The 26,703-nt window shown below is 42.0% G+C and overlaps 2 protein-coding genes across 4 annotated transcripts in view; both read right to left on the bottom strand.

Moving 5' to 3' along the window:
• The window catches only part of LOC140488106 (ubiquitin carboxyl-terminal hydrolase 30-like), a 36,652-nt gene extending 33,790 nt beyond the window's left edge, over nt 1-2,862 (bottom strand). Inside the window, exons 1-2 of one of the 2 annotated variants that reach the window (XM_072587870.1) lie at nt 2,757-2,862; nt 990-1,099 (exon numbers count right to left, since the gene is read on the bottom strand). In XM_072587870.1, the coding sequence (XP_072443971.1) occupies nt 990-1,092 (103 nt within the window). In that variant the 5' untranslated portion in view covers nt 1,093-1,099; nt 2,757-2,862. The other variant, XM_072587869.1, reaches the window with a different exon arrangement.
• Nucleotides 2,863-10,723: 7,861 nt separating this feature from the next.
• Nucleotides 10,724-26,703, bottom strand: part of sgsm1a (small G protein signaling modulator 1a) — a 141,349-nt gene continuing 125,369 nt past the window's right edge. For both annotated transcript variants that reach the window (XM_072587866.1, XM_072587867.1), the window contains 4 exons: nt 21,932-22,041; nt 18,994-19,090; nt 17,008-17,175; nt 10,724-16,065 (listed from right to left, as the gene is read on the bottom strand). In XM_072587866.1, the coding sequence (XP_072443967.1) occupies nt 15,977-16,065; nt 17,008-17,175; nt 18,994-19,090; nt 21,932-22,041 (464 nt within the window). In that variant the 3' untranslated portion in view covers nt 10,724-15,976. The remainder of the gene's footprint in view (nt 16,066-17,007; nt 17,176-18,993; nt 19,091-21,931; nt 22,042-26,703) is intronic.

The following is a 26,703-nucleotide window of genomic DNA, read 5'->3' as shown; positions in this document are numbered from 1 at the left end:
GACATGATTTTACTGAGTGGTGGAGCAGGCTAAAGAGGCCAGAGGGCTTAGTTTTGCTGCAACTTCATACAATTTAACCATTATTCTACAGAAAAACGTTCCCATTCACAGAAGCAAAATTCTACACTCATTTTACAAAAACTAGTGTTATCAAAAGACAATTAATTTTGATCATGTTTATTTAAAAGGATTCTGATTTTGAAACAAAAAAAATCTCCTTTAAGTACGCCATATTCTGAGAAGACCAGATTAGGAAAAAATGTCACAGATCAGAAAGTTACAAATCATTCCAGCCAAAGTTAATTGTTTCGGAGCGATATCTTATGTGCTTGTGCATCACTTAAAGCTATAATCATGCAGAGAATGAGTGTGGGTACAGGTTGTACTCATAGTAGTTTCTTACAGTATAATTTCACACCAGAAAAGATACATTCCGCCACATCAAGTTATCGGTAAGACACTGAGAAAAAGCACTGACAACAGTTCAAAGGATGTAATTATCTATTTTGCGTTATGGAAAGAGGCATGAATATGGATGCGAGTTTGCTCAGTGAGCTGCAAGGTTCAGTATCAGACATTTCATCACCACACTAGGTAACATCACATGGCCCCAGTAGTCCTAGCCACTTTATCTCACATCAAAGACATCTCAGAAATGACTGCCAGACTACTCAGACCCCTTGGCATCATAGTAGCCCACAAACCCACCAACACACTTAAACAGCAGCTAATGAGCTTAAAAACCCCTATACTGACAACAAGCTAAATGAATGTCATTTACAAAATACCTTGCAAGGACTGCAACAAACACTACATTGGACAAACAGGCAGAAAACTAGCCACCAGGATACATGAACATCAACTAGCCACAAAAAGACATGACCCACTATCACTAGTATATAAATACATTCAGAACAAAAAGCATAAAATATGAGGAAAAGAAAGAACTTAATGCAATTACTGACAGTCACATTTCTTGTATACACTACCTTTTCTGCGCTTCTTCCTCTCAGTAATTGGTCCCCACAATACATAGATACTTGCTGCCAAGGCTGCAGCTATTCCTCCAATAACACCCCAGTTCTTCATCATTCTGGTTCTGTAAAATAATAACACATTTTTCATTTTTTTGCAACCAAAACTTTTCAATAGCATCTCCAGTGACCTGTCTACCCACTTGGACAAGGGCAGGAGTTGCGTGGGAAAACACAACCTGCATGTTCCCTTCAAGCCCTACACCATCTTGATTTGAAAATGTATCAGAAAATACACTGAAAACAACAACTGTGTATTGCTTTCAATAGCAAAAAGTATTCAGAATTAGTTATCAGAGAATAACCTCAATAATTGAAAAATGACCAAAATTATTGCAGATGAAAGTTCTATTCTACTCATCTTAATTCACTCATGTAAAGGCATAGTATCATTTACCTCTTTGTAGCACTAGATTATTTCTTAAATTCCCAGATGTTCACCTAATTGCTCTTTCTCAAGTTTATTTTACATGAGACAACTTCTGTACAACACAATTCACAGAGTCAGTAGATCCCAAATCTCTTTAATACCAATTAACTATTTGTTAAAATGTAGTTCCAGCAGCCAATTTACACACAGCAACATCTAACAAACAGCAAACTGACAATGATCTGATCTTTTTTTCCTCAGTGATGCTGTTTGACAAATGGTCAAGACAAGCTGATTCCACAAATATTCTTATTCTATAGATTTTAAGTTTGGATGCTACTACCTTCCCAATTACGCTGTCCTTACAAAAGGAGAGAGGCACTTGTTGATTGTCAGAATGTCAGGATGCATTGGGCAGTCAGCCCCTGCTACTCAGTGATCTACACAAAATACTAGTGCTTCCACAAACTTGGACATCCCATCAAACCTGTCCTTTTCAATGCTGAGCTCGTTGACTTGTACAGTTCGGAAGGGTTTTCAGCCCATTCACTCTCGAAGAACCATATAACCACAACTGATCCTGTCACACCCCCCAGTCCTCTGAGTAAGGTGATCTCAGCTGCAACACCAGGTGGCCTGTGACAATTGCCCTCAGTTCCCACCGGAGGTTAAGCAAAAAGGGGCTCCTGTCATGTCCCAACCTATACCTACTAACCCTTGAAGGTCTTCTGCCTACGTTTTAAAGCTCTTGTGGTGCAGTCGTAGTGACTCTACCTCTGGACCAGGAGAATCTCTATAACATTTCCGAACAGGTTGATGTAGGAAAATATCAAGGAGGATGAGCAAGAGGATTGCAGACCTCTCCCTACACCCCCCTTCCCCAGCCCACATCCTGAAGACACAGACAGATAATGAACCACAACATGTTCGCCGCGATGCCCCCAGCAGTCGAATAGCTCGCGGTTCGTTCCCGCGAGAAGTGGCCGCCAGGGAGCTTCACTGAGGTTTGGTTATGGAGGGGCCTGGGCTGGGGGGATAGTCGCCCAATCCCCGGGGTCGGGGGGAGGGTGGTAAGGGGCAGGGAGGGAGGGAGGCCAGACCAGGCGAGGATGGGCCGGTCACCGCCAGCCGCTCAGGCCCAAGCCCGGCTCCGGCCTCACCTCACGGTGGCTCCGCTCTGCAGGAACTCCCGGACCAGCCTATCACCAGCCTCCGAGCGGGCCCCGGGCCCACTCCGCATCCCCGCGCTCCGCTCCGACACAGTGACGGCGGCCCTCCCACACGGATCCGGAACCAAAGATCGCAGCGAACAGCCTTCCGGGCTCCCAGCCGGACGGGAAAGCGGGACGTACCGTGGGTGTGGGCGGGCAGACGGACAATCCTGACACACACACACACACCTCCCCGCCCCCCCGCGCCCGGGAGGAGACGGTACCTGGGGCGGGAGGTGGGTGTGTGTGGTCCTCCTGTGCGCTGGGTGGCGCTGTCACTGCCTCTCCAGTGAAGTCTATGAAGAGCTGGTCCATTGGACTGACAGTGATGGAGAGAATGTGTTTACATAGAATATATCCCCCTCCTCAACAGATGGGGATTGGCAACCAGTTCTGCACCTTCACCCCCATCCACACCTTCAATGCATCCCTCCCACCTTCGCCCTCCACATTCACCTCACCCCACCCCCCCCCCCTCCACCTTCATCACATCCCACATATTCAACCCATCCTCCACATTCACCCCATCCCCCCACCCTTTACCCCATCCTCCACCTTTGGCCTCTCCCTCGCCTTCACCCCATCACCCATCTTCATCCTCCATCTTCATCCCATCCCCCACCTTTGTCCATCCTCTATCTTTGCCCTATCCTCCACCTTCACCCCTTCCCATCCCCTCCCCCCTACCCCCCCCCCACCCCCCCCCCCCAAGTTCACTCCATTTTCCCATTCATGCCCCCAGCAGTCGAATGACTTGGAGATTTATTATCAGTTCTTCAGTGTCACGAGGTCAAAGTCCTGGTACTCCCTCCCTATCACCACTGTGGGTCTATGTACACATCAAGCATCACTACTTTCTTGGAGATGCCGGTGTTGGACTGGGGTGTACAAAGTTAAAAATTACACAACACCAGGTTATAGTCCAACAGGTTTAATTGGAAGCACACTAGCTTTTGGAGCGACAGTCCTTCATCAGGTGATTCTACAGGGTACTTAGGGATGGACTGAGCAACATTTGTGCATTTGAGATCTCTTTGTTCCAGTCCTACCTAGACTTATACCTCCCCAGAAATAAGTGATCTCTTTACTGTACCCAGAATGGACTACCTCACCTTTATCTTTGTGGAACTTCATTTGACAACTTATTGACCATTCTGCAAGATCAGTTATGTTGTCCTGTAAATTTTTTGCTATTTTCCTCAGTAATGACCATCTGAAATTCAGAATTTATTATTTTGATTCCAAATTATTATTGTAAATTGTAAACAGTAGCAGTCCCAGCTTGGATCCTTGTGGAACACTTCTTCCCTCTCTCTGTTATTTTCATTCTCTACTTTCCATCTTCAGACAACTGGCAATCAGTTCTTTCACTTGGCCCCTGACTCCACATTCTGAACTTTTCATTGTTCTATTATGGGGCATTTCTAAAAAGGCCTTTTAAAAATCCAAATAAATAACATCTGTCACATCACCATCGTCGAGTCCCTTTGCTACTTGCTACAGCTGTTTTTACCAACCACAGTGACTACAGTTTAAAAAACAAGGAAAAGGCTATCATTTGAAACATCCTGAGGTTGTGAAAGGTACTATATAAACAAAATTCTTCCTTTCATCTGGCCCTTCTCTACTTCCCATGGCAATTTGATTACTTTGCACTCTTAACACTTGTTATGATCAAGCCGATGTTATGAGAGGACAAGCCAGATCCCAGACTGAAATCTGGCTTGATAGATCATTGTTTTATTTAATAGGGTGATCTTTCATTGAAAGGTGCAAACCTGCAGTTTCTATTTTAATGGTAAAAGAAGTTTGTAATGCAACAGAAATGAAGTTAAAAGAGAATCAATAAAGCTATTTACATTTAACACAATTTTAACAATCTTGAAATGCACAGGAACATACAATATTCCATGTATTCTAGCAGCAACCCTTTACAGTACTCAAACAGCAGAGAGCTCTCTTCTCTAGCACATCTATAGGTTTGACCTAACAGTTGGTTTTAATTTCCAGTCCTGAGTGTCTGATAGCCTCTTCCTTGAGTATTCACACACTGAGCTTAAACTTTCTCAGTTTTCAATTATTGCTTTGGGGTTCTAACCATTGATCTGGATCTTGCAAACTCAGATCTTATACTAATGTAACCTATTTCTAACTTTTCCAAACTAATTCTTTGGGATTCAGCCAAAAGCTTTACATGCTATAATGTTTCCCAAAGCAAAAAAAAGTCCCTGATTCTTCCAACTGAAAGCAGGCCCTTTTTCTGTCTGCTCATAAAACTTGCCCATTGCAAACAAATTTCCATGAACACACCAGAAATTCTTAAGGCCATTTCTTTTTCAAAAACCCGTGGCTCCACAAATATTGACAAGCTAATCATTAAATGCTCACAAGCACAGAAACCAAAACTCAAATGCTACTAGTTCAAATCAAATTCTGAAGTAAATAATATTAAAAGTCACACCTCTTACATGAATGACATAACATTCAACCCTTTCGCACCAAATTGAGCCTGACAATCTGTGTTATGCCAAAGGGGATTCATTATTAAAAATGACCAGTAGACTGCTTTAATAATGAACACAAGATGCAGTACTCTGTTCGCAGAAGCCACTTACAAATCTCTAAGAAAATTCTTCCGTTCTGTTTACTGTGGGATGTGAAGGAACCATGAACTCAGCTAGATGCAACAATGCTACTGGTTCTCAATAGGCTACCTCCCATCCAACAGAATCGTTTGATCACGCTCAGAGTCATTTTGAACTTAGAGACCCCCAGAGCTGCCAAGAAACCTTGACAGTTTGCTTTTTGTACTCCCTCCATGGCACAACCCAAACCTGACCTTAGTCAGGTGCTGGATTCATATTGGCAGAGATGGGAACATCTTCGAATACCATTTGTTGACCCGATGAAGGGCTTCAACTGGCGATAGATAAACTGGCCATCCATGGGCCTTCCCATCACAGACCTAATTGGGGTTGAGACATTCAGGCAGCAGAATCTACTGTTGCCCCAACCGACACAGGGAAGGCATTCAGTTATGCCTAGTGTGACCCGTAATAGACAAGCACAAGAAGTGGTCCATAGTAATCCCACCACTTTTGAGAGGCAGTGGGGAGAAAAAGTTACGTTGGAAAACTGCCACTCACAAGAAGGGGAATGTAGATGGAGAGCTCTAAGACCAGTGTAAAGATTCACCATGTCCAATGCCATTGTCCCTTTCTTCTGGAAGCTGGGTTAGGTCAGTTGGCTGGCCAGCTGGTTTGTAATGCACAGTGATGCCAACAGTATGGATTCACTTCTGCACTGGCTGAGGTTACATTTAAGGGCTCTTCTTCCCAACTTTACCCCTCACCTGAGAGTTAAATCACTATTCTTTGTCCCCCTTTCTGAGACAGCAGCCCTATGGTCCAATGAGACACTAACAACTTTTATAAATAGCCTGCTTTCCACTAACATTCTATGAACGTTAGAACAGATTTAATCGAAGTGATTAACAGTATAAGAAAACAGAATCCATAAGTTGTTAACTTTACCAGTGACTGTGTCTATCAAATATTTTCATGAACCAACATTTACGCTGTACTGATTTCATCCCCGTTCATAACACAACAATATTGATGGAAAAGCCATACACCATCTGATGCTGTTGGTGCTTTGCATTTCATTCAGGGAGTTCAATTTGCTGTGGCCCCATGCATGGTGTAGTCTGGAACTATGTTAGTGATGGTTGAGGGGGCCCATTCCTTTCCATCATGTGGCTGATCAATAATCTCTCTGGCTCTTACAGATTGCCAATGGCATGTGTTGTATGGATAAACAGATTGATACACAACCTGTTTGACTGTCATATGAACATACCTTCCTTGGCCATCAAGACTTGGAGTGGGAGCTTCTGATTCAGAGGCAGAGAGACACCAACCACTGCATCAAAGACCTCCACATATTTGTTGTCAGTAAATGCGAAAAAAAACTAAAGCAGTAAACCAGAATACACTGTACAGCATTTCATGTTATGACTACTGCAGAGCATTTAAAATATGTTTGTGTGTGTGTGTTGCACGCAGGTGGGTGGAGGAGTACCCATGATTACCAACCCATTTGAAATGGAGCCCTTTAACCAAAAGAGTTGAAAATCACTGACCCAGCGAAATGAAGCCGCATATATTGCAATAAGATTGCATGTGAATAAAATGGCATCCGATGGAAATAATATTTGTGCACAACTGGGCCATTAATATAAGATGGTCCAAGAAATCCTGTAGGGAATTGAGAAGAAATGTCTTTACTCAGAGACTGATGGGAATGTGGAAATCACTACCATTGGGAATGGTTGAATGGAATAGGTGCATTTAATTCTGGAACAGAGAGGGAAGGCAATACAGCATAAACATCAGCATGAACTGTTTGGGCTGAAAGGCCTGTTTGTGTGCTATATATCCTATGATCTGGCTCTCACTGGGGTTGCTGTTCTTGATGTGGCCAACTGTCAGATTGGGCTGGACAAATATTCTCAAATCTTAATCCAAATTTGAGAACGAGCCAATTAAAGAACAGGGAGAGATTGAGTTGAAATGCCAAAAATATTCAACAGAGAAAAGAATTCTAATTGTTTTGATGTCTGAATAGCTGTTGTTACCTCAATTTTTGTGTGTGCAGCCCTCAAAAAGCTCACCAAAACTTAAGTGACATCCCTCCGACCCGATAATCTTTCACCTCTGTATGAATCCATTTCAAACTGTACAAAATCCACAAACTCACATCCAAAATACTTGGAACATTTATATATTTATTTATAGATATATCTCATATTTAAAATACACTTACCATAGAATTTATATATATATCTTTTAAATAATTTTATTTTCCTGTTAACTGCCAATTTTTAGAAAAGAAATTCAATGATAAAATATATATTTTACTACATTATAAAGTTACCACATGTTGACAGTGCTTCAGCGAGAGCCTCAAGACAAAGAGAGACAAACCATGACACTACGTCACGGTATGTACACCACAAAATGGCACAGGTTCCCAAGACTGCATTTCACTGCTTTTAAGAAACTCTACAAATTAGCATAGCCTAAACTCAATTAGCCCATCAGGAAGCTTTTCTTTCAAAATCAGGGTGTCTGCTTGTGCATTATTTTTAATTAAACTTTAGACTGGGAATGTATAACAATCAATGGTGACATTAGCAAGTATTATGATGCTACATGAAGCTGAATGAGGATATGGGGCGTTGATGTTTTGACAGCTGAAGCCATGAGGACAAAGGACACCATCTGTAAATGGTCTAAATAAAATCTTGCACACTTTTCTGGAGATTCTTTAACAAATCTCATGACATGATTGAGTTGCGCACTGACTGCTGATCTTAACCCGACAATCAAATTGGAAATTGCTGGAAAAATCCAGGTTTTGCAGTTACTGTGGAGAGAAAGCAAAGTAAATGTTTTGAGTCCAATGGCCCTTCATCAGAACTGGTAGTAGCTAGGAAAAGTTGGTGTACATATATGCTGAAGATGAGGGTGAGGGAATTGGTGGGGTAAGGTAAAGGAGTAACAGGATAAGTGGAAACAGTGCCCAGATGGGAGGAAGAGAATGAGGCAAACAGAGGGAAGATTTGCATCCAAGGAGCAGGAATATTGATGTTTAGGGCAATAGATATTCTGTAATCTTCATAGTACAGAAAGAGGAAGAAATGTGACTGTATATTGGGATACATTTATAGAATGTCTGAGGATGGTTTAGAACAAGAAGAAATTGTAAACTGTAGAAATACTTATGTCCACAATAGTAATAACAATGGTGAGAGTCCATTAAATCTGAATACTGTATGTTGTTAAGTTATAGTAGACACCATACAAAGATATGCTGACTTGAGCATCTGAGGAAATGTTAGTCTTAGAGGCCATGAAATACAGTCTAGTTCTTCACAAAGATTAGAACTGCAAATACTGTAAGTATGGGGCAGTGTTAGCAAACCACAGTATAATGCAGACACTGCAAAGGAACAAAACGACAAAGGATTCAATATTTTGCATACAAAATGGGCAAATCAGATATTTATTGCTGGAGAAAAGAAACATGCTTTCAATGATTATTGTGTGGCACTCATCAGAACAGAAGCAAGAATACCAAAATTTAAAGGGAGAACAATTTTTACGGCACACAAAAGGGATTCTGATAACTCAATGAGATGAGTTTAATTGGTTGGGGCATTGTCATGGAGAATACGTCATGGCACCATCGTCCCCGGTGCTTTAGTTTAATTCCCTAAAGGCACAATGCCTGGACATGGTCCTTTTACTTGCAGAGGACATTTGCTGCCAATGATTATATACAGTTTCTTTCAATTGCAACTGCCCCATATTGCATGCCTGACTTTTAAAAATGAAAAGACCCGACAACATTTTATTCTGTTTAATTTAGATTTAGGTTCATTGTTGAAATTTACGCATTTTATAGATTGCTCTCCGAGACTCCATTTTTCTTTAAGAACTGATGGAATACATTAATTTGGCAGCTTTTAAAATGGTAACACTGTACTTGAAACAGTCCAGCTCATTAATGGGTTAGTCTGTGGCAGGAATAGAGCAGGTTTGGAAAATAAACATGGGGATCACAAACTGTTGAAAGATCAATTCCTTGTCGCTTTGCCTTAGAATCCTCACTACATCAGCAATGGGCTCTTGTTGAGACTTCATATACCCTGAAGGTATTTCCCAAGATCCGCATTTAACAGAACACATTGACTTGATTGATAAAGTTAAACCAGATATGGCTTTGAATGGTGATACAGGCTGACCAAGAAGTGGTGAAAAAGTTGCAGTGCCTGTGCAGAGACACGTGGATAAGTAACTTACCCTTGAGCAAGAGAATATATGCCCCTTTGTATAATGACTGGCATGGGATGAGGTCACCTCCTGTGAGAGTAGTGGAAAATTTGAGATTATTCCCTTTAAAATCTAAGCAAGGTGTGAAGCCCATTGCTGACATAAGATGATCCAATAAAATATAAACCAATTGAAACATCAACAGAACACAATATCAAGAGAATGGGACACAGTAGGGAATTGTGGCCCACATTATAAAGCACTAAGTGGCTCGTTTTGTCTCTTTAGCAAATGCACAATTCACTTCTACTATATATATATTATATAATATATATATATTTATCTTCATATAGATACCTTTTCTGTGTTTAAACATTTACAACAGATAATGTTTACAACATTTAAAAGCAAATAATTTCCATTTACAGAACAACATTTTACATCAGGCAGTGACACAGAGACACTTTCAAAATGTACAAACGCTTTGGGTTTTGCAAGTCAGACACATGGGCACTTGGGCTATAGAAGCCATCACTTCTGTATACTGAAGGAGCCTTGGTACACGTCTTGCTGTGCGTATGTATGTGTGCATGCATGCACACGAAAGCACTGGGTGGTGTGTGATTTCCTTGCTACCATACTTCATTCAAGCCTCACCAAGGAGGCAATCAGGAATTGTTTCTCTTGCAAGCCAGTATGAGTTGTTTGCCAACAGAGCAGTGGAAATCAACCTTCAGAAAATGCCACTATCCTGTTCAATAATGCTGCCAGCCCATTTAAAATTACTTGTCTTGAGTGGTACAGTCAGGCCTTCACCATTTTCCTGTATTGTGCTAAAGATGAAGCAGGCTTTGACTTGCCCCAGGATTGCAAGAATGAGAAATTTCTGAAGACACTAGGTTGGGGGTGGTTTGACATATCGGAGGTTTGTGCTCATACACATTGTCTTCAAAACATACACACCTTGCTATTGAACACATGCAACGGAATTAAGGAATTAAAATTTCCTGAAAAGACAAGGTTAGTACAGAGAAACACCAGGGGAAACCAAGTATATACAGTATTGAATGGTTTATGCTAAATTATTGTTAACATTAATTAGCAGATTTCGGAATTCGCAGGAACATGTGGATACGTATTCACCATTATCAGTGTATTTGACGTGTTATTTCTCTACCACATCTCTATAAAATAGCTTTCTCCACTTTTTCACATTTCTTCCTGAAAACAGCAAAGCTCATTTACATAATGTTTAAAACCGTGACTGTTATCATTTCAAAATATTTTTCAGTGGACCTTCATGGCTTTCCTCTTCCAAAGAATGACAATACAAAGTTTCAGAAGTGCAGTTGAAGGTTAAACATATTAGTGTCAGCATCCACTGAGAAGTATTTTAAAATGATGGCAAACACAGTTTTAAACATTATGTAAATAAAGCTTCACTGTTGTTAGGAAGAAGTGATGAGAAGGTGGAGGAAGCCATTTTATAAAGAAGTGGTAGAGAATTAATACATCAAATTCCATCTACCAAAAGAGAAGGTCAAGAAATGGCATTTTGGGTGTTACAAACTAAATTCAAAGTTTTTCATTTGAAAGTTTGTTACAACTTTTCTTTTGTTTAATGGTCACCACCCTTACCTCTGTTACAATCAAGTGCTTTTAAACTGACTGCTAATGGATCCATTTGCTTTGCCTTTGACTGTTACAAGCTCAGGCCATTTACAGATTTGGTTTTCTCACACCTCACCTGTTATGTCTAAAAACGAACCCATGAACTAGCTCCAATATTCATAATGTGGGAGTGGCACTGAAGACATCAGAGCACAGGAATCACAAAGCAGGTTATATTTAGGGATAAACAAGATTAACACAACTGCACATTTTAAATTCCATGGTAATACATTGATATGTGTAACTTTAAGACCTTTGGCATGTCATTTTCAATGTAAGTCCAAAAAAATACTTTTAATGTTTGCTCAGCTCTGGGCAGACATAGGGGATTAACAGGCAGAATATTAGGGAAACGTCTAGCTAAATTAGAACCAACATTGAACAGAGAAAACCTAACTCCCTTTTTCACTGTACAGCCAGTCTCGCCTGCAAGAATTGAACTGACACCAACAAAAAATGGAGGGAAACAGGAATGCATCTAAAACTTAACCTGTCAAACCTTCAGCTCAGCTGGCATCAGGCTGGAATGGCTAGAATCCAAGCTCCTGTTCTGAGTGCCCATGAGAAACAATTTTGGCTACAAGTATAATCTGCAAAAGACTAAAGGCTTTGAGGTGTGTGATACAGCAAGTGGACCATACTGGCTGGAGAATATACGCTACGGGCTATGAATGCATTATTTAATTCCATGCGCTGGGAGGCGAAAAACAGGAGGAGGAACAACAGAGTAACTACAACTCACTTCTAGTGCAAAAACTCCACCAGCCTTTTGACATGGCCATATTTAAATATTAGCATCTTGTGCTGGTGAAAAACCTTGCAACCAATTTTCAAGATTAATTTGGGCTTTGCTGATGATTGACTTCGGAGGAAAGATTGACGTCTCCTTCAGGTTTGACTCAAAGGTAGAAATATGTGTGGAGGTTTGAAGTTACATGTGGCAACTGTTAACTACTAATGGGATGGGGGGGAGGTTAACTGATCAGAATGAATAGTCAGGGTAGGAATGAAAGGAACATGGACAGATCAAGGAAACTCAAACTCTAGAAAGCAGCAAAATCAAAGAAACTAAAAGCAAGAACAGGAACAAAAGACTAGGAGACACACAAAATAATTTGGGTCATTCCAACAACACCATTGTCGTGTTCCTACCACAGAGCCAGGAGGCCTAGGTTCAGGTCTCACCTGCTCCAGAGCTGTGTAATAACATCTCTGAGCAGGTTGATTTGGAAAAGGTCCACCATGTACATTTCATCTTCATATCAGAGTTAAGGAGAATGAGAGGAGATTTCATAGAAACCTTAAAATTTTAACAGGACTGGACAGGATAAATGCAGAAAGAATGTTTCCAACAATCAGGGAGCCCAGCACCAAGGGTCAGACTCTAAAGGTTGTTGGCCTGGAGATTCGGAGAAATGTTTTCATCAAGAGAGTGGTGAGTCTGTGGCATTCTCTGCCACAGAAATTGGTTGAGGCCAAAACATTTAATATCTTCTAGAAGATGTTAGATATAGCTCTTAAGACTAATGAGATCAAAAGAGAATGTGTGACTAGGCTTCTGAGCTGGATGATCAGCCATGATCATATCTAAAGTGGCGAATCAGTGTTGGCAATCTTGAATCCATGTAGTACCTTCCCTAATCTCAGCACAATCCAAGGCCCATATAGTGAATGAAGTACTTTTGAAATGTAATCACTGGTGTAACGTAGGAAATACAGCAGCCAATTTGTGCAACTTATTTCCATGAAAACAATGTGATTGTGTCAAACAATCTGCCTTGTACTAATGTTGATTGAGGGGTAAATATTGGCTAGAATATCAGGGATATCTCCTCTATTTTTCGATTTAGACACTGATTCTGGGATGTTGACATGTTCGCCACATAGATCCAACCCTACTCTTACCCTGAATTTAATAAATACAAGCAAAGAACATGAAATCAACCTCTGCTGGAAGGCATGAAGTGATGATTTTGTTTTCTTGTGCATAGCAAACTCAGCAATGTTTTTTTTAAATTGGGGATAAGAGGAATGAGAAATAAATAACATATTTTATTTAGGAGGAGTGGGAATGGTCAGAACCACATGAATACAGCAAAGGTGGTGAGATGGATGGAAAATTCATGTGACTGTGCAAAGTATAATGTTTTGAATGAAAGGGTGATGTCTGACCAGCGTGCAAGGAGTTTTTCATAAAGGAAAGAACACACTGGCCTGGGAACACTAGTTTTATACACCACCCATTGCTACTCTTCCTTCAATTCACTAGAGAGTAACATCCGGCAGAAGGCAGAGAGGGGTTAAACTAGCATTGTACCTGATCGCATCAGTTTCCTGATGGGTGTGCTGGGTTAAAACTGCTTCCCTAATATTTGAAGTTTTGGTTGATCTCATGGAGAAAAGAAGTATGTTGTATGTTGTAAAGGAGATTGTAAGGGTCATCATACGATGACTATTCTCACTGCTCGCTGTGTTACTATGAACAGTAAGGAAGGTGCAAACTTTGAGTAAATATTGAGGGGCTAAACATTCAAAACCAGCTACACTATGCAGGTCATGTTGTTCTGTTAACAGATTCCCAAAGGAACTGCTTAACTCAGAACTCAAGTGCAGCAGGGGGAGAGTGGGAACTATTTAGGGATGTCCTCCAAATATCTGTGAATAGATCAAACATTCTGACTGACTTGTATCAGTCTCTGGTTGTGAGACTTAGCATGTCTGTTTCAAGATGGTGCCAAACATATCATGAGACATGAATCAAAAACAAGTACCAGAGAAACTCAGCAGGCCTGGTAACACCTTGGAGAAAGACATAGAATTAACATTTCCAGCCCGGTATGACTCTTCTTCAAAACTCATCAAAACAGTCTGTTTAGGACCAGAGACCACATCAATGCAAAACCTGCCCCATTCTGGTGGGTTACTCACAGCTATATAGGAAATGTCAAATCTCCCAGAGTTTCTCGAGGCTTTTCGTCAGAGATGGCAGGGGATTGGGTAGAGATGGGGACAGGTGAACAAGAGGCACAGTGGCACTGCCAATTCTACAATACAGGCTTGGTTACCTCTTCTCAAATTTTTTTTCTGATCATAAGCCAGAAGAGAGAGTACCAGAGCTGTTAGGAGTATCCCATGATTACAGGTCACAAGCAAAAGTAATCAATTGCATTTATGTACCACCTTCTTCCACATCAGGACACCTACAGCCAATGAGTTATATTGAAGTTCTGTTGTATTGTTGCAAAGTAGCTCATGTTGCAGCCGAACTGATTACAGTCCAACAAATGTCAATAAGACAATGATCTTTGTCATGGTGTGGGTGAGGCATGGATACAGAAGAACTCACCTGTTCTCCTTCAAATTAGTTATCTTTCATTTTGTCCTGAGAGGGCAGTTGGAGCCTCAGCATGACAACTTGGCTGAACGATGGTATCTCCAACAATGAGCATTTGATCAGCCCCTCACTGGAGGAACAGCTCAAATCACTGGAGTCAAACCAACAACTTTCAGACTCAGAGGTTAGAGTGCTACTCAATGAGGCCTAGTTGAAAATATAATCTGAATCCAACCAAACCTAAAGGAGTCTATATAAAGACTTACGGATTCCAAAGACAAGTCACATAGGAATGAAATGTTAACTCTCAGTTCTCTATCTACTGATGCTGCCAGACCTGCTGAGTTTCTTCAGCATACCGTGTGTTTTTGTAAAGACTGAGTTGGACTATACTGGTTGGAGGCAGGAACTGCTGCAAAGTTCAAAGGAATAGGGACCAATGGCAAAAGCTGGAATCAGGGCTCCTAGAGGAAACAGGATTCGGGCAGCAATTACAATAGTGCGTAACAGGACTGGAAAACATAGGCTGACAATTGTGATTAAATCTATTTCTGGAAGTTTCATCATAGGCTTGTCTTCCCACCCTGCCCTCCCCCAATGCTCTAGCCATTACTTGGTCAACACATCCATATATGTGATATACTGCCCTCATATTCCGATTAGAGGGCAAAAGAGATTCATTGTTCAATTAGTTGATGAATGACTGACGGTCTACCAAACCATCATTTCCTCTACCCTGATTTTCAAGACTTTTATAAAGCAAAGAACTATGGATGCTGGAGATCTGAAACAAAAACAGAAATTGTTGGAGAAACACAGGAGGTCTGGCAGCATCTGTGAGAAGTGAACCAAGAGTTTTAGATCCAATGACCGGTTCTGAAGAAGTGTCACTGGACTTGAAATGTTGACTCTGTTTCTCTCTCTACAGATGCTACTACAGCTGCTGAGTTTCTCCAGCAATTTCTGTTTCAATTTTCAGCACCCGCCATTCTTTGTTTTATTTTAAGGTTTGAAAGATCACTGCCTCATTCAACTTACCTTCTCATCATTGGCCCGAATCCCTTCACTCTGAGGTATTTTCTGAAGCACTTCCCAATACACTGTCTGTTTTGAGCATTCCTTGGTTGAAGAACTGCCCAGACATTGTTTCTTATTACCTGAATTCCTCAATTTTAAACGGCAGTTCCCTGGCACCATGAACACTTTGCTGCACTGAATATACGCAACAGAACACAGGGAGAACACATGGCAAAAAAGGCCCACAGAACCAGCAATTGAGGGCTTCTGCAGCCACAGCAATTATGAAGAAATTCAAGGATTTTTAAGCTGCAGCCTTACGTGAAAACATCTCTCACTGCCACAGAACACACAACACCTGGAAACCAGATGTCCCAGAAAAAAGGTAACATCATAAATGACAATGCATGGATTGAATAGCTGGAGTGGCCCAGATTCCACCCACAATCCTTGGCTGATGTGCTGCCTGGGTTGTTCGCTTCTTCTCCTCCTCCTCCTCAGCCTCATTTATTTTCGATCAATGTCTGCACTTTGTAAACGAGGTCACGTGCCAACTTCAGCACCTGCTTTGCATCGTGATGCTCGGCCATTTCTAGAAGGAAAAACAGGAAGTTGGTAGTTGGCAGGGTTCAGAGGTTGAGCAGTCGACCTCAGGGTGAAACAGAAAGATTTTCATACACTACTGAGGGACAAGAGCTACTGGAAGAGAGAGCGGAACAACATCACTGACACAGGAATCAGCCATAATCATATGGAATGGCACAGCATATTGAATGGACCAAATGGCTTACTCCTTTTTCTATTTTCTATATTTCTACATCTCGTCCATCTCGACCAGATTGCTGGTTGTGGAGGGGTGAGCATTGTATCTTTCAATGACTTCTAAAAAAGTCACTTTTCAGTTCAGGAGTCTGAGTTTGATTTCCATTTTGATAATGTGTTTACCCCTCTAATGACACAGGTCTTTCAATGGCCTTCATCCCATCATGTGGAGAAGCAGGGAAGAATGGAGTTGGATGGAGTGTAATAAATGTCATACAACAAAGAAGGACAGGTACAAATCAACCAAGACATTGCTGAGTGACAAAACACAGCAGAAGGATTGAATGGCCCACTCCTTTACCTATAACTTGACTTTGTGTTTCTGCATGTGTGTGTGTCTGTGATGTCCCTGTGTATCTGTGTTTGTGTGAGAATGTGTGTATCTGTCTGTGGTGTGTGTGTGACTGCGAGTGTGTGACTGTGCGGTGTGTCTTGAGAGAAAGTATGTGTACATACACATGTCTCTGTTTATGTTCGTGTATATGTCACTATGTGTGTGTGAGAGAGAGTGAGTGTGTTAATGTGTATATGAGTGTTTGTGTGAGCATGTGTGTAAGACAGAGTTACCTTTCTCTGCTCCAGTGGGTGAAGATTAGACAGCTTGACGAGCAGCTTCCACTCACAACCACAGCTGTGAGAGACCAACCTGTAAATCATCGCCCAGCTATTTCAAAAGAAGTCGAACTCTCAACCTGCACTGTGCCTCACTTACCGTTGAAGAACTTGATGATGTCTGTGAAGTCCATGTTGTTTTCCAGGATGATGTCTCTGTAAAGCTCCACCAATGCCAATGCAATGAAGAGCACAAAGTGTGCAGACGAGGTATACTTTGCTGCCCAAATGGTTTCCCAGACTGAAAACACGTCACCGTAGACCAACTCTGCAGAGGAAAGGAGGGCAAGGCTACAGAAACTCAAAGTAGAAAAGGTCTGTGGTTTGGGAGGGGGGCAGTGCTGTGTAATAGTGCAAAAAGGAGTAAATATGACACTTTTGCTCCTACATCTCCTGCAAATATTGGAGCTTAGTTCCAGGAGTGCAGGATGTTTTTAGACATACAAGCATTTTTCAGGCTAGGTTAGGCTAAACATGTAAACTTAAACAGACCTAACTGTAATTCTTCGTTGATTTAGTCTGCTGAAAAAAAAATCAGGGAGAAATACATGGTATTTTTTAGGGTAGCTAATTTTGTGTTTAATATTTGATGTAAAGAACTATCATAACAGGACAGTAATAAAAAACAAAGGAATAATTTGAACAGACTAGCATCTGTTCATCAAATAACTGGGGGCAAAGTCCATCGTTTTAACTGCAACCTCATTGTTGTGTAATTAATTGTACTTGATCATAAAAAGAATTGATTCTACAGTATATACTGACAAATCAAGCTGATCTGTCTCAATGGTACACATACATGTGCACACATTCTTATTCCCAGCTGTCATCATTGTGCATGCTTTTTTTTAGTTAACCTGTTCTGATAAGTCATGACTAATCTCTGGGGCAGATGGGATTTGAACCCAGACTTTGCGGCCCAGAGATAAAGGCATGACTACTGTATGGTTAACACTAATAGTTTAAAACTACATTGTGCTGCACTGGACATATCCTCAATGAGTGGAATTTTAGCAGGAGGTGTGTCTGACCCTCATATTGTCTTGTGGGGGTTTGATTCAGGTTTGAGTAGAAGGGGTAATGATGGGGTGGTTGCCAGGGCACAGTGAAAGACACGACAGTTCAGTGCTTAGCTTGGGTGAAATCTTCCTGGTTCAGCAGAAGTGCATTTGAAGGCAAGATCTCGTGCCAGAGATGGGTCCTCAGTCGCAATAGCCTGGTGTTACATTGCTAGCCATTCATTTACTGAAGCAAAAAGCAGAAGGGGGGAAAAACCAATCAATAAATATATGCTCCATTAGCCACTGTCCATTATTTCTGGAGCATGGCCTGGTTTATTCTTAAAGGGAACATAATTTATAATATGCCACTGGTCAATGTGAAGAATAAGATGCCCATTTGCCGAAGGCCAAAGATTTGGGACATTGCCTTGACCAGCCCTGTGACAGATAGCTCCATTGCTCGAGATAGCTTGCCAGCAGTTGGGCCATGTACTCACTAACCTACAATGGCACCCAGTTAATTTACACCTCAACTTTTATATACTTCCATGGCCTAGCCTCATTCCATCTCTGTCATGTTGACCAGCCCCACAAACACTACCGTTCCCCAGTGTTCTCTGGGTTCCTCTAGTTCTGGCCTCCGTTCCTGACTTTGTTCACACCACCATTTTTGGCAGGGTCTTCACTGCTTCAGCTCTACCTTTATACTTCTTTGTCCCCTTTTAAGATACTCCTTCAAACATCTCTTTGACCAAATGTTGGGTCATCCAATTTAATATTTTCTTTTGTGGCTTGGTGCCAAATTTTGCTCCTTTGAAGCACTTTAGGATATTTTACTACACAAAAGGGGCTATTGAAATAGAAGTTGTTTTTGTAGTTAATGCAATGCTGCATGGACAAACAGCTCACTATTCTATTGCCACACTGTCTCCTAGTGTTGTCCTAGGAAGCAGCTGTGATACTTGCTGTTCTGAAGCCAGGCAATCTCCACCTTTTCCTCGACGGTGAGTCGAGCGAGAAAGTGGTCCGAAGAGGGATATGGCAAAAAAAAGATGGGAAGACGACAACCAAGTACAACCACTTACCTCGTTTGAAGTCCAGCAGGAACCAGCGGTAGCAGAAGTAAAAGTGGGTATAGTCCCCATTCTGGTGCATTAGCTCAAACAGTTCTGAATCCAAGATCTGGAAACAGGCATGGAAACACACAGCATATTAGCAACTGTTGGCCTTCCTACAAGGAGCAGTTTTGTCCTCTTATAGGTGACTGGCCTCACCAACCCCACATGACCTCCACTCCTTCACCCTGCTTCTCACCCCAGGTCTCCAACCTCTTACTCTTCATTGCAAACTTGATGATTTCTCTCTGTTTTCACCAACTTTTTAAAAATTCTTTGTTGGGTGTTGGTGATAAGACCATCACTTGTTTCCCATCCCTACGTGCCTTTCAGGCTTTAACAAGCTATTTCAGAGGGCAGTTAAGCATCTGCACCTGGAGACACAGGTCAACCAAACAAAATAATGCTTCCTGTCTGACAAAATGATAATCGACAATAGTTTACTAACTTTCAATTCCAGAGTTTGTTAAATTTAAATTCTACCAGCTTCCTTGTTGGGGTTTAAACTCACATGCCCAGAACATTAACCTGAGAAAATGAAAATCCGGCAGCATTACCATCAACACCATTCTCCCCCATTCTTCCTAATCTCCAACCATACTAAAGTTCTTTCTACATGAAAGTAATTTCATTCAAATAAAAACCCAGATCTCAGTTTCTCAAATTCATTCTTTGCTAGCAACTTAGTTTCTCTTTCCTGTTCAACCCAACCTCTCTGCCATACTTGAATTCTCTTTCTTTCAGTTTAATGCATGTTACAATATGTGCCCAAATAGCTGGGAATTTGTCTTGAAAACGTTTCGTCCCCTGTCTAGGTGACATCCTCAGTGCTTGGGAGCCTCCTGTGAAGCGCTTCTGTGCTGTTTCCTCATCCATATGCCATGGCACTCATCCACAGACTCTATCAACAAACACATCGACCTGGACCCAATATATCGGCCACTACAGCGGACAGCTCGAACTGACAACCAGAAGCGGCAGAGACAGGCCACTATAAATGCCGGAGGAAACAGCACAGAAGCGCTTCACAGGAGGCTCCCAAGCACTGAGGATGTCACCTAGACAGGGGACGAAACGTTTGCAAGACAAATTCCCAGCTTGGCGAACGGAACCACAACAACGAGCACCCGAGCTACAAATCCTCTCCCAAACTTTGTGCCCAAATACTTGACACGATTCAAAGATGTGCCTGGGGTTAATAATTACTTATAACTGGTATCCAAATATCTGGAGTTAAAAGCTATCCTAATAGCCAACATAAAACTGCTGTCTTTTATTGTAACCCACTTGGTTTACTAATGTCCTTCAGGGAAGGAATGCTGTCTTCCTTACCCAATCTAATCTACATGTGATTCCAGACCTACAGCAATGTGGCTGACTGTTAACTGCTTTCTGGGCAATTAGGGGTAGACAATGAATACTGGTCTAACCAGCGTTGCCCACCTTTTGAAAGTAAGAAAACACGGTGTCCTCCAATGAATGTGTTCAGGCTATTCCTGCTCAAAAGCAATAAGCATGGAATTGGCCTACCAGCGGTTAAAATGCCATTTGTTTTTTTGCAGCTGAAGCACGGCAGCTTTCAGACCCTGGATATACGATTGCACACTCAGGTAATACCTTAAATAGCCTTTGATTTTAAGATTCAGAGGTTTTGCATCAGCTGTATGGCATTCATCTGTCTGTATGGTGACTAAGCTACAAAAGGACACTTACCACATTTTAGATGTCTAAGTACAAAGCACTGAGTTATCACCCTATTCACCTCATCAATCTTTAACTTTTCCCTTACCTTTGGCAAAGAGTCAAATCTAAAGTGAGGCTTTTTCTCCCTTTCCAGCACCCAGAGACAGATAAGAACAGAAAGAAAATCTCTGCCTGAAATCATTTCCCATTTTGCTACCAACAGCTACCAACTAAGCCAACAGCTTAGTCCTGGATTGTACTTTTCAGGGTAACGTGACTCATTCCAATGCTGGTGAAATAGATGCAGGGAGTTTGCTTGAGTTGAAAAAGACTGAGCATCCCTTCAGCCTTCTCAGCATGCTCCTGAAAGGCCACATTCATATCCAGTTTGAATGTCATCCACTGAAGCTCCCAGATACTAACACAAATGACTACTAGGATATTTATATCCAATCAATGGCTGAACATGTCCTCTTTATTTGCATAAAATGACAACACTATATCTTGAGGCATATATCCCTTAATTGAGTAGAAAGTAGTTACTCCCAATATGTGCCCCATTGTTCGGCCACAGATGGAATACTGTGTGCAGTTCTGGTTGCCACACTAGTGGAAGGATATGAGTGGAATGGAGAGGTGCAGAGGAGAAGACTCAGTTATGAAGAGAGACTGGATAAATGGGCTTGTTTCACGTGGAGGAGAGGATGCTGAGGGAGGTCTGATTGAGGTTTACAAAATTGTGAAAGGCATATCATTACTGATGGGCATTTTCCACATGGAAGAATGTCTGAGACCAGGGCATAAATTTAAATGAGGAGTAAGTAGTTTAGAGGTGATCTGAGAAAACATTTTTTCACCCAGAAGGTGGTGGAAATGTGAAACCCACCGTCTAAAAGGGTGGAGGAGATAAGTACTCTGGAAACATTTAAGGAACGTCTGGACTGACACTTAATTGGTCAGATATGGACAAAGTGCGAATCAAAGGGTTTGGTATAGTTCAGTGTATGTTGATGAACATAGACACTGTGGGCTGAATGGCCTGTTTCTGTGCTGCATGACTCTACAATATGGAGACTGCAGCTAAATATTGCATTGTACTCAGAGTATGGTCAAACTAAGGATCGATACAAGTTTAACAGAATTTTTCAGCCTCATGTCACTGGTATGGATGTACACCTAGTGTTACGGTCATTGTCCGGGGTAAAGTGAGAGAGAGTGAAGTTACCTGGATGAGAGAACGCATGTTGGCAAAGTGAGTGTCCATAGCCCCTCCATGCGGAAAGTTCTGGTTCATCCTCTTCATCAGCTGAGTGAAGCAGCTGAACGCTATGGCCTCTGCACAAGGGCAACAGAGCAATATGGTCATGATGGCAAAGAGCAGAATAAAGACACACTTCAAAGCACTTATTCCTCACTTTCCATCTTAACACTGAACTCTGCTTGTGCAGGTTAGAAGCAAAGCCAAGTCACTTTATATTCTGAGACTCTTGTATTTCAACAACTAAATTATTCCTAAATGACAGAGATCCACAAAACTATTGAGCGAAACTTATATACAACAGTGTTTCTTTAAACTGCCATCACAAAGCAACCCCTCTCTTATCATCTCCACCATACACCTTCAACTCATTCCCTCTTCTTATGCCACCCCCATCTCGTCCCTACTAAGCTGTCCCTTCACAGGCCATTCCTCATTCCCATATAGCGCCCCATAATATCCCACCTACGCCCATGCTGTGTCCCCGTAATGCTGTTCACCCCATCCCTTGCATGCCAACCCTCTCCCTACCTCCCGTCTTTCCTCCCAAGTCCATCCCCCAACACCTTTACATGCCATCCGATCCTTATAGGCTGTACTCCCCAGTCTTCCATTCTGCCCCCTACGTTCCACCTCCTTAAGTCTCACCACTCCCACTATGCCATTCCCTAATATTTGGGTACTTTTATTACTGTCATATTAACACTTGTATATCAGTTTACAAACTTAAATACCAAACAAATCAGCCCAACCCTCAAGCATAAGACCATAAGACATAGGAGTGGAAGTAAGGCCATTCGGCCCATCGAGTCCACTCTGCCATTCAATCATTACTGATGGGCATTTCGGCGCTCTCCCCATAGTCCTTAATTCTTGCGAGATCAAGAATTTATCAATCTCTGCCTTGAAGACATTTAATGTCCCGGCCTCCACTGCGCTCCGTAACAATGAATTCCACAGGCCGACCACTCTCTGGCTGAAGAACTTTCTCCTCATTTCTGTTCTAAATTGACCCCTCAAATTCTAAGGCTGTGTCCACGGATCTTAGTATCCTGCCTCAGAAACAGTGTCCACTCTTTCTAAGCTATGCATTATCTTGTAAGTTTCTATTAGATCTCCCCTCAATCTTCTAAACCCTAATTAAATACGATCCCAGGATCGTTAGCCGTTCACTGTACGTTAGGCCTACTACTCCAGGGATCATCCGTGTGAAACTCCACTGGACACGCTCCAGTACCAGTATGTCCTTTCTGAGGTGTGGGGCCCAGAATTGGCCACAGTGTTCTAAATGGGACCTAACTAGAGCTTTGTAAAGTCTCAGTAGCACATCGCTGCTTTTACATTCCAACCCTCTTGAGATAAATGACAATATTACATTTGCTTATGTATGACGAGATGGGGGTGGCATAAGAAGAGGGAATGAGTTGAAGGTGTATGGTGGAGATGATAAGAGAGGGGTTGCTTTGTGATGGCAGTTTAAAGAAACACTGTTGTATATAATTTTCTTAACCATGGCCTCAACCTGCATGTCAACATTCAGAGAATCCTGGACTAGCACTTCCAGATCCCTTTATACTTTGGCTTTATGAATTTCTTCACCATTAAGAAAATAGTCCACGCCTTCTGTCAGAGTGCAAACCCTCAATCCATGCCAGTGGCTCACCTCGAACATCATGGGCCCTCACCTAACTCAGAAGCCTCCCAAACATACTTGTACTAGAAGCAGATAGTTCAGTTTGGGTGAATGCAGAACAAAGTGCAAGACCTCGCATTGGCTCACATTGAATTTCATCAGCCATTTCTTGGACCATTCTTGGACCTTCTGCAGCCCCCCACCTCCTCAGAACTACCTGCCTGTCTGCCTAGCTTTGTATCATGGGCGAACTTCGCCAGAATGCCCCCAGTCCCCTCATCCAGATAATTAATATATAAAGTGAACAGCTGTATCCCCAACACTGAACCCTGTGGGACACCACTTGTCACTAGCTGCCATTCCGAAAAAGAACCTTTTATCCCAACTCTCTGCCTTCTGTCAGAGTGCAAACCCTCAATCCATGCCAGTGGCTCACCTCGAACACTATGGGCCCTCACCTAACTCAGCAGCCTCCCAAACATACTTGTACTAGAAGCAGATAGTTCAGTTTGGGTAAATGCAGAACAAGGAGTTATTCAGGAATAATGTCACAATAGACTTCTCCTTATAAAAGGTTAAAGTGAGGGGACGACCCTTTAAAACTGAGATGACGAGCAATTTCTTCAACCAGAGGATGGAACTCACTGCTGCAGAGGGCTATGGAGACCAAGTCATTGAATGTATTTATGACAGAGCAGGATAAGGTAGAGGACATCTGAGACTCTATCCCACACAAAAAAATACAGGCCAGGCTCCAATCCATTGGGGTTTAGAAGAGTAAGAAGAAACTTGCTTGAAAGAGCGAAATCTTGACAGGTGCACATGGAAAGAAAGGGTGCTTCCTATTGTGGCAGAATCTAGAGCTAGGTTTCAAGATAAGGGGTCACGCATTTAAGAGAGTCTTTGCTTCCACCACCTGGTCAAGGAAGTGAGTTCCAGAGTCTGAATATATTTAAGATGTGGAGGTGGCAATGTTGGACAAGGTCAGAAGTCACACCTGACAAAGGAGTAGTGCCCCGAAAGCCTGTTGGACTATAAACTGGTATCGTGTGATCTCTGACCTTGAATATTTTTAAGGCAGTGGTGGATAAGCAGGGGGTGAAAGGTTATCGGAGGTGGAATAAGATAATAAGACATAAGAGCAGAATAAGCCTATTTGTCCTATTGAGTCTGCTCTGCTATTCTCAACACCATTCTCCTGCCTTTTCCCTGTAAACCTTGATCCCTTTCTAATCCAGAATCTATCCAGCAATATCATAAATATATTCAATGACTTGGCCTCCACAGCCCTCTTCAGCATTGAGAACCACAGATTTTCCAATCTTTGGCTGAAGTAATTCCTTCTCATCTCAGTTCTAAAAGGGTCATCCCTTCACTCTGACGATATGTACTCCTACTAGTGGAAACATCCTCTCCGTGTTCACTTTATCTGGGCATCCCAATGTTCTGTATGTTTCAATCAGATCTTCCTTCAACCTTCTAAACTTCATCAAGTGCAGACCCAGAGTCAACCACTTCTCATATGACAAGTCCTTCAACCCCCGAATCATTGTTGTAAATCTTCTCTGGACCATGTCCAGCACATCCTTGCTTAAATACAGGGCCCAAAACTGCTCACAATACTCCAAATGCAGACTGACCAGAGCCTTTTACAGTCTAAGTAATACATCATTTCTGCTCTTGTATTCTAGTCTTCTTGGAATGAATACTAAAATTGCATTTTCTTTCCTAACAGCTGAAAGAATCTGTATGTTACGAGAATCCTGTACTAGGACTCGCAAGTCCCTTTGTGCTTCAGATTTCCAAAGCCTTTCCTGTTTAGAAAACAGTCTATGCCTCTACAGGCAGCACAATGGCTCAGTAGTTAGCACTCTGCCTTACAGCACCAGGGATCCAGGTTCAATTTCACCCTTGGGTGACTATCTGTGAAGTTAGTATATCTTCCCTGTATCTGCGTGGTTTCCTCTGGGTGCTCTGGTTTCCTCCCAAAGATGTGCAGGTTAGGTGGATTGGTCATGCTAAATTACCCATAGCTTCCAGGTATGTGCAGGCTAGATGGATTAGCCATAATGCAGAGTTATAGGGACAGGGTAGGGTGTGGATCCGGGTGGGATGCTCTTCAGATGGCCTGTGTGGACTCAATGGGCTGAATGACTTGCTTCCACACTGTAGGGATTCTATTCTTCCTAACAAAGTGCATAACCTCACACTTTCCCACAATAGATTCCATCTGCTACTTATTTGCCTATTCTCCTAGCCTGTCCAAGTCTTTCCGCAGCTTTCCCACTCCCTCAAAACTACCTGTTCCTCCATCTATCTTTGTGCCATCTGCAAACTTAGCAGCAAAGCCCTCAGTTCCTTTTCCAAATCATTAATGTATAATGTGAATAGTTGTGGTCCCAACACAGACCCCCATGGAACTCCACGAGTCACCATCTGGAAAAAGACCCTTTTATCTCTGTTCTCTGCCTTCTGCCAGTCAGCCAATGCTCTATCCATGCCAGTACCTTTCCCCTAAACCATGGGTTCTTATCTTAGGAGGTGTGCAGCCTCCTGTGCAGCACCTTGTCAAAGGCCTTCAGGAAATCCAAATAAATCACATCCTCTGGCCAATGTAATCAGGTCAGCCATTAACTGTAGGAGCAGCCTCAACAGGCCACGTGGCCTACTCTCTTCCTAATTAGTATGCTCACATATAATACTGTGGGTAAGCTCTAATGGCGCGGTGGTAGTGTCCCTACTTCTGAGGCAGAAAGCCCACGTTCAAATTCCACCTGCTCCATCTCCAAACAGGTTGGCTAGAAATTTTTTTTTAAAAAGCTGTCAAAGGGTATGTGGGAAATTTAAATTTTACAAACTGAGATAGGAAAAGAAAAGTTTCTTATTAAAGAGTTTACAGGGGAAAGAAAAGCAAAGGTAAGTAAACATAACTTGGATATAAATCCATCTTGATCAACTGAATGGTAGAAACAAGCTCAAGGGATTGGACGGTCTCCTACCGTTGCTATGGTCCAAAGAGCAAAGCTGCCAGCAGATGTAAATGATCCATGTAACAGCCGAAGAGACATCAAAATCCTGATCAAATTACTTTACAAATCCAATTTAG

The sequence above is a fragment of the Chiloscyllium punctatum genome, chromosome 17, assembly GCF_047496795.1.
Source record: "Chiloscyllium punctatum isolate Juve2018m chromosome 17, sChiPun1.3, whole genome shotgun sequence".
Taxonomy (NCBI): Eukaryota; Metazoa; Chordata; class Chondrichthyes; order Orectolobiformes; family Hemiscylliidae; genus Chiloscyllium; species Chiloscyllium punctatum.
The sequence above is the reverse complement of the archived record's forward strand: the minus strand, read 5'-3'. Positions and strand labels throughout refer to the sequence as shown.